This window comes from Ostrinia nubilalis, chromosome 6, assembly GCF_963855985.1.
Source record: "Ostrinia nubilalis chromosome 6, ilOstNubi1.1, whole genome shotgun sequence".
NCBI lineage: Eukaryota > Metazoa > Arthropoda > Insecta > Lepidoptera > Crambidae > Ostrinia > Ostrinia nubilalis.
The window spans coordinates 7603966-7612590 of NC_087093.1; the positions used below are offsets into that span (position 1 = coordinate 7603966).

General features: G+C 37.9%; 2 protein-coding genes across 2 annotated transcripts; one reads left to right on the forward strand and one right to left on the reverse strand.

Moving 5' to 3' along the window:
* The first annotated feature begins 2002 nt into the window (after positions 1 to 2002).
* On the forward strand, positions 2003 to 4485 carry LOC135072921 (tetratricopeptide repeat protein 8). Its single transcript, XM_063966940.1, has 5 exons — positions 2003 to 2289; positions 2452 to 2703; positions 2839 to 3263; positions 3456 to 3630; positions 4321 to 4485. The coding sequence occupies exons 1-5, from the start codon at positions 2011 to 2013 to the stop codon at positions 4447 to 4449; spliced, it is 1260 nt and encodes a 419-aa protein (XP_063823010.1). The 5' UTR covers positions 2003 to 2010; the 3' UTR covers positions 4450 to 4485.
* A 28-nt stretch (positions 4486 to 4513) lies between these two features.
* Positions 4514 to 6469, reverse strand: LOC135072922 (cytoplasmic dynein 2 light intermediate chain 1). Its single transcript, XM_063966941.1, has 4 exons — positions 6123 to 6469; positions 5477 to 5828; positions 5050 to 5300; positions 4514 to 4920 (listed from the first exon to the last, which is right to left on the reverse strand). Exons 1-4 carry the CDS (start codon positions 6225 to 6227, stop codon positions 4726 to 4728), a joined length of 903 nt encoding a protein of 300 aa, XP_063823011.1. The 5' UTR covers positions 6228 to 6469; the 3' UTR covers positions 4514 to 4725.
* Between the last annotated feature and the right edge of the window lie 2156 nt (positions 6470 to 8625).

Genomic DNA, 8625 nt, shown 5'->3' on the forward strand with positions numbered 1-8625 from the left:
AGAGTGATAGTGGTATAGGAGCGGCATATTATGATTCGAATAGGAAAATATCTGGCATGTACAAAATTGCGGAAAGAGTTTGCATAATGACGGTGGAACTCATTGCTATCTCAGAAGCACTTAACTATATAGAAAGACAGGGAATTACTAAATGTGTAATACTTTCAGACAGCAAAAGCGCCCTACAACACTTGGCTCGGTGCGCTTCTGGTTACAGCAGAGGTGTTCCGATAGCCTATGACGTGCTAAATACTATACAGAAATTGGATAATATAGCGCTGAGATTGCAATGGGTTCCATCTCATATTGGCCTTAATGGTAACGAGGAGGCCGATAAGTTAGCAAAATTGGCATCATCTTCCGGTTCATATCATTCGATTCTTCCATTTTACTCTGAACTACTTCCAAAATATAAAAGCATTTGCTTTCTAAAATTCAAAGAATATTTTGACAAAAGAAGTACTGAAAAAGGTATATGGTTTAGGACAATTCAATGTCAACCTCCTCGAATTCCATGGTTTTTAAATTTTAAAATAAATAGGAAATATATTGTATTGCTCCATAGATTACGATCCGGTCATTATCCGTCTAATAAATTTGCATACCTTATGAAGAAGGTATCCTCACCTAATTGTGATGTGTGTGGCTCCTTGGAGGATGTCCACCATATTCTCATAGAATGTGTCAAATTTCAAAGGGAAAGGGAATTATTTATGCAAAAATATAGTCTGAATAATTATGACATAGGTGTATTCATAACAATTTTAGCTGAACCAACATCTGAAGCCGCTAAACATTTGGCAGATATATTTTTCTATAATTGATTCCCCTGTCCCGCTGGCGTGACATCCATTAAATTGTAAATTTAGTTTAAGGTTCGATGGGGCTGTCGTGTCTTAATAGACAAAAGCCTCCAAATAAATAAAGATTAAAAAAAAAAAAAAAAAAAAAAGTGTGGCCTCCATTTTTATCTTTAGCTTCATGGACACCACACACCACAATTGACACTAAACAGCGAAGATAAAAAATACTCCACAGATATATTTTTTTCTAGTTTCACAAAGTTGTTTCTTCGAGCAAATAAAATTTATGGGGACGACTTAATCCAGCTACTCTGTTATGAACGAGCACGATCGATATAATATTTAAATTATAATTTATTTATCTAAATTAATGCATATTGTTTATAAGCGTATGCATAGAATATAATAGAATAGAAGGTGATTATTAGTTATCTTAAGAATCCACCTTTGTTTTCTACATTTCCACAAATCGAAAAGAAGCTGTGAGTGCCGAAGTGTGAGAGTTCGAAAGAGATCGCTTCATAGAGATAAGACCGTCTAAATTGAGCCGTCTACTCTCTTGGGTCTGCTTGCTGGTGCTGGTGATTCTGGAGATTGATTACACCAAGGGACAACGCGTGTGCATCACGCGCTAGTGACTTGCTGTGCTGCGTGCTGCTTCGATGGGAACAGCTCCTGATATCCGGTTTCTTGTGCACGACGCGACGCCATTTTGTTTCTGTGAAATGGTTGCATCTAAATCTTTGTTCCTGTGTTTCGTATCGTGGCCATTAATTCATTTATTACGTAAGACTATTTTGAGGGGGGGGGGGACGCCCTGCTCGAACAAAAATTGGCACTTTAAACTTTAATAATTTGCAAACAAATCCCTAAATGGAAGTATAGTCCCTATGTATTACTTTTCTCTATGGTATAGTCTTAGAGCCTTGTCAGGACTACGGAACCCTAAAAATGAATAGGTAGGTAACACGTTTGACGACTAAGTACTTAGTACACAAGCAGAGAATTCTCGGGAGGCGCAGTGCGGTCCTTTATCATGGATATGGTTACAGTTAATGTAAGTACTTACCTACGTCGCAGTTAAATGAGATTTCGCGCCTATTCGTTTAATATTAATTTTGTTTGTACTGGTGACTCCATAGCAACCGTTAAGTAAATGCATACAACTAGAGTAATGTGAGGAAAACATGGAGTAATAGTTAACAAAATGGATATTGAATATAAAGTATTAAACTTATTCAGAACTAAACAATACGACGAATGCATAAAATTATGTTACGTTACACTTCAAAATAGAAGTGATCAAATGATAGAGTTTATTCAAATGCGTGCTATGACCATCCAAACAAAAATTGCTGGTAATGGTTACGAAGAAGTCGATTATTACCCGCAACAAGATGATGATTACTTTACCACCGCAGTTGCTAGAACTCCAAGGGTGGGTACAGCGTTTTTAAGGGAATCTAAGACTGCGCAACAATTTAACGTAAGTCCTATATTTATTATTGGGTTATTATTAGTAGGTACTTACTGCGAACACATTTTAGACATAATGTACATTTATTAAAGAAAAAGAAAGGTACTAGGTAGGTCCATCTTCTAGCAGAATAACTCAAAATACATTACTTAAACGTTACGCATGTTTCAGAAAACTGCTAGTGCAACAGCAACTTCTAGGACTCGTGGTTACACAAAAACTGGGCGAGCCCGAAGTGCTCGAAGCGCCCTGCACACTGCATCGAGGGCATCAAGGGCGGCCACCGCACTAGCAGGCGGGACTTCTTTTACCTCTGGAACTCCACTCTCTCTTAGATTAATATCAAAAGAAGACAAATTGTTTTCTCCTGCATCAAAAACTCTTTTCGAGTATGTTTATTATTGTGAAGGCGATGTTCGAAAGGTAAGCACTTTCGATAGTAGGAGGCCTACAATTTGCGATTGAGTGTAGGTAGGTACCTACCTACTTACCTACTTAAACTATACTTATCAACATCTTTAAATTTAATACGATTATTATTAATTAATTACATTTCAGGCTATGGATATTGCATTTCAAGCGCAGAAACAGAATGACTCCACTGATTGGTGGTGGAATTTTTCATTAGCTCGGTGCTATTACGTGCTAGGAATGTTTCGAAACACGGAGGATTGCCTTCGCAATGCACTTAAGCAAAATAAACACATTTCAATTTATCTACGTCTGATAGCAATGTATGTGAGCTTAAATCAACCTTTAACAGCTCTGGAAGTATGTAAACAAGGCCTGTCTGTATTTCCTGAGTATACGCCACTGACGCTGGAGCAAGCCAGAATTCACGACCAAATGGGGAACACGACATTAGCTTTAAAAGAATATCGAAGTGTGGCTTTGGAGGATCCCTCTAATACCGAAGCTATTGCGAACATTGCTATGTACAATTTTTATAATGACCAACCCGAAATAGCTCTGCGTTATTACAGGTAATACCTACTTAGAAATCTTGCATATGTACCTACAATACTTACTTTAAGTTATAACATTGTAGAACCCCGCTGACATTCGTAATCCAATGAAGTGAAATTTATTACGACACGTGCTCATTATCATCGGGAAGTATACCTACCTACTTCCAACTGCATACTTACCCAAATTGAGTTACCTATTTATTTTAGACGCTTGCTGGCTACGAACATACCAGGGTCAGAAATATACAATAATCTTGGACTTTGTTGCCTTTACTGCAACCAATGGGATCTCATACTGCCCTGCTTTCGACAAGCTCTCTACTTTTCCACAAATCCTGAAAATAAGTCTGATATTTGGTTTAACTTGGCACATGTTGCTTTGGTGAGTAAAATGATAGTAGGTAAGGCTTTTAAGTATAAGTATGGCGTAGATGGAACTCCACTCCCAACTCCAAAACCGCTAAGCGGTTAATTTTTAACGTTCTGTAAAGGCTACCAATACCAAAGACAGCCAGGAAAATCCTAATAAGGACCCTTTATTAATATATTTTCCTGGCTGTGTACCTATATTATTTCAGCGAGTTGCTATATTATATGCATAGTCATATACTTAATCCGTGTTATCTGCGCACCTGGCGGCCGTGACGTTATACCTACATTTATAAATCGACTAGCTTTCCGCCCGCGGCTTCGCCCGCGTGGAATTTTGTCTGTCACAGAAAAACTTTATCGCGCGCGTCCCTGTTTAAAAAATCGGGATAAAAACTATCCTATGTTCTTTCCCGGGACTCAAACTATCTCTATGCCAAATTTCATCAAAATCAGTTGCGAGGTTTAAGCGGGAAAGCGTAACAGACAGACAGACAGACAGACAGACAGACAGACAGAGTTACTTTCGCATTTATAATATTAGTTGGGATGCTGTAATATGAACGCGGGGTGAACGAAGGGAGATTTGTGCGGGTGAGTGGAGTCGCATTCCAGCGAGGTGCGCAGTTAACTCGACCGGGTTGTAGTTGTAATCTAAAGAAATCTCATACAAATTATCATTTTCCTATTCTGTACATTTCAGTCTACTGGTGATATGGCTCTCGCTCGTCGTTGCTTGCAGGTGAGTATGGCTATTAATTCCGAGCATAGCGCTTCAAGACAAGCACTACATACGTTAGACGCAAGGATTTCGAGAATCCGGAAGACGTAAGGTCATTTTATAAATAAATAAAGTACGTAGTTCAATATAATATTTATTTCTTTTATTTTGTAACCAGCTTCCTAGGTTCGTACCTATGTCTACTTAGGATACCTTTGCATACCTTACCTACTCTTAATTGGGTACTTAAGGAATTTATCCAACCTAGATATATTAACTTAACCCTCCTTCTGACGCAGTCAGGTAAAAAGACACACACACGAGTCAAAACAAAGTCTATGTTGTATGCTATTGTTAAAATAAATAATTTAGATTACCTACATTTGTTTAATGAAAATTATTAAGTAAGTAATCTCCAAGGGAGATGTCCAAGGTATCAAGATTTCGTAACTCCTCGAATTTCATCGCAACTTTAGCATCCAGTGATGACTCTAAGTGAGCCTGCTGTATTCCCACTGTGCCTTCGCTTAATGGTGGCAGTTCAGTATCGAAAGAGATTCTTGATAGGAGCTGGGCTTTCACCTGGAAAAACAATATTTTTTATCTTCATAGGCATAGACATAAATTTATGACAAGAATTGGATTGGATAGGTTCTAATTTTATTAGTAGACAAGAGGTGGTAGGTTTTACTTACGGAACTTGTTACTTACTTGTTCCAGAGTCGACGCTGTCACACCAACATTATCCCAGGAATCGGTACCTTTCGGTATCATCAGCGGTTTTGTAAAACTAAATATTTTGTCCTTGTTTGGTACTCCATTTCCAAACCCTATGCCATGGAGTATGTCTTTTGCCCTTCTGACTAGATTAGGCTCTTTTGATGAATAAAACACAATGTGTCCTTTAAACAGTAATGCGACTGATCTTAATGTTGTGCATATAAGTTTTTTGATTTCGGCATCTGCAAATTAAGTGTAGAGTTCAATGTTTTGTGGATTTCTCTATGAGCCGCCGCAATACATGTCATGTAACTATTTTGGTACGAGACGTAGGTAGGTACGTATACCTACTTAGGCTTACTTTCTACAGAATCTATAGTAGGTACTAAGGCCTACTTACATTATTATTCTTACTTACCATAATTTTTAAATATGTCGTATTTACCACCAATTATAAGGAGTTCTATAGCAGACTTTTGTTCAGCATAAGACGTTAACATTGCTTCAATGCAAGTTTCTAAAGTATACCATAAACTTTTTATTTTAGCTAAATCGATCATGATACAATAGAAAAATTTTCCCATAACTGGTATTGATGGCAAGATATTTTTAAACGTTTCTAATTTTCCTCCATATTCCCATACATGGCATATCGTCTTTTCTATTCCTTGTTTCTGATTTGTCTTTCTTCCGAAGGAATATTCCATCACTAAAGTTTCCCGAGGAGTATCATTTCTGTCCAAGAAAGTATTGAGTAACGTGGATTTACCCTGTAAGAAATGTTAATAATTTTATGAAAGACAACCAAAGTGCCCATCATACAGTTCCAGTTTCGATTTCCGGTCATGATCTCGTTATATGGCGAAGAACTTGGGTATTATTGGTTGTTGATGAGAGTGAAAGAAAAAAACGGAAATGGTAGGTAGGTACTTGGTGGAACTGTGGCCTGTGGTAAGTAGGTACCTAAGTACCTATACAATTAATGCAAAATATAAAAATATTTTTGATGTCGGTTGTACACAATGTATTCTGTGGTTGTACCATATAATTAGATGCGGACTTACCGCCGAAGAACTTCCTACTAGGCAAATAGAACAGGAGTTATCATCACTAATATTTGTAAGTGATTCCTCTACCAAACTTGCAGCAATTTCTGGGATAGACAACATTTTTATGCTGTTCTAGGTTGCACTAAATTTTGCTGTTGCAATTAAGTCCTAGGTAGGTAATTAAGATCTTTTTCTACTTGTATCCGGGTCCGGGAGTTTGTTTTGTTGTTCTATTTTAAGTTACTAAGCAACCGTACGTACGTAAGTCACTTCACATATTTAATTTTCACAGACGAAGACATTTTTTTATTTCGATGCACCAGTACCTAGTTAGCTGCTTTTTCTGAAAGGGATTAAGTAAGTACTTAATGTTCGTTAAGCGCCAATAGAATCATTTCATTTCCACGTTACATTCGCTTACTACCCGTTCGCGCTGAGTTTGCCGGTCCGAGGAATGCGCTTCCCCTCCCCCAACTGCGATTAAACAATTAACTAGTTAGTGATTAAACGCAATTAATGTGTCTTATTTTACGCAAATACACAATTTTTATCAATAATAATAAATAAAAAATATTTTAAATATAACTACCTACCTACTTAGGTAGGCTTAGTTTGATAAAGTTATAGACGCTTCCCTTCGAGTGACGTCATATCGCCAGCGGCAAACTTAGCGAACGGATAGTAGCACGAAATGGTTTAGGCGTGGTTTAGGGCGGCTCCATTGGTTCAACGGCACCTGTCCAACGGATGGAAATGCCTAGAACAGGGTTTCCAAAATTTTCTTTGCCAAGGAACCCTAATTGATTATACTTTTCCTAGCGGAACCCCCGTACTACTCCGCCCGCACGCCCTGCCCCTCCCTTGTGCGTAAACAAGTCGGTGCGCGCGAACAACGTCGATCACGAAACGTGGGATAATATTTTTTACGGAACCCTTGCGGCCTTTCCACGGAACCCTAGGGTTCCGCGGACCACCATTCGGGAACCGCTGGCCTAGAAAATAGCTTGTCCCACCAACTGTGCACCAACGCTCTAGAAATCTAGATCCACACGTTGGACGAGTGGTGTTGGGAGCAACGTGTGAAGCCGGTTAATAGCCGTTTCTGTCGACCTTGCCGACAAAATACCGTAGGCTCGTACCGTCAAAGAACAAGTTAAAAAAATGTTTATGTTACTTGAAGTTTAACTGGCGCCCAACGTGGTGCGTTATTTTTTATTATTATCGTTATTTACCGAGAATAACTGCTATTATCAAACAAGTCACTTTAATCCTATTGTAAAACTAAAATCACGAGTTAGTATTTGGTATTACTGGTATTGTAAGTACGCCTGAACTGTTTAGTTAGAGAAATTTTTTACGTGATATCCAGTAAGGATCACCGGAAGTATGACATTTATTTTTACAGTCGGAGGAAGTTGGGGCATATTAATTAGCAATGTCTTTGGGTTTAGTTCTGTAACTAATTACCAAAATGGTCTGCAATTTTTTTTTTCATTATAAGAGTAGGCGCACACCGTTGATTTTTAGTTGACCGACAGTCTGTTGTGCCCGATTTTAATTTGTATGAGGAATCGGCTAAATCGAATCGGCGTAGTGTGCGCTAGTGTTGCCGATCGATAGTCGACTATCGATAGCCACACTATCGCAAGACTATCGATAATATCGATACTGTCGATACTATCGCTTTTTATTTAAAAGCGACAATACTATCGATAGTATTGCACATATTCAATAGTATTGCCTCGTTTTGAGCTATCGATAGTATGGATAGGCCTATCGATGGAGAAGGCTTTTTCGAATGAAAACTATCGATAGTTTTACTATCGATAGTTCGGCAACACTAGTGTGCGCACTCCCATACTTACTGATCAACCACAGATAACTATATAAGGTGTTATTTTTTGTACTGATCATACTTTACCAACGCATCTAATAAAATCATACAAATACAACCCAAGTGTTTTTAAAAAAAAATTCAGGCTAGTTTTTGTTTTTACTTTTCCTAACAAAAAAAAGATATTATTTTTACAACCATCCTGTCTTCACTCACTGCCTCTCTCTCTTTCTTTACTCATTTCATTCATACGAGTACGAACAATGGCCGCGCGCATTCATTCAACGTTCACACACATAAAGGTTAGATTACACTAAACCTACGTTACCAAAAATTATCACTCGTGAGTATGTACGATGTTACGTCATGTTAATAGGTACTACGCGCTGGGAGAAACAAAATCTAGCTACATAAGTAGGTAAATAAGTGTATTTTCATTAGTGTAATAGCGGGGGACTTTTCCAACGAACCGAGGCGAATCATCCGCGTTAAACTAGAAATTTAAAAAAGGATAGAAATTGGAATTCAATATCTACGGTTTCGTAATGCCTACGCAATTTATTTAGAGACGTAATAAAAAATTGATAGGTACATACCTATTACTACTTCGCTTCGCTTCAGTGGAAATGCACCCTAATATTGAATATGAATAGATGTTGTAAATAAAACTCACTGATCAATTTT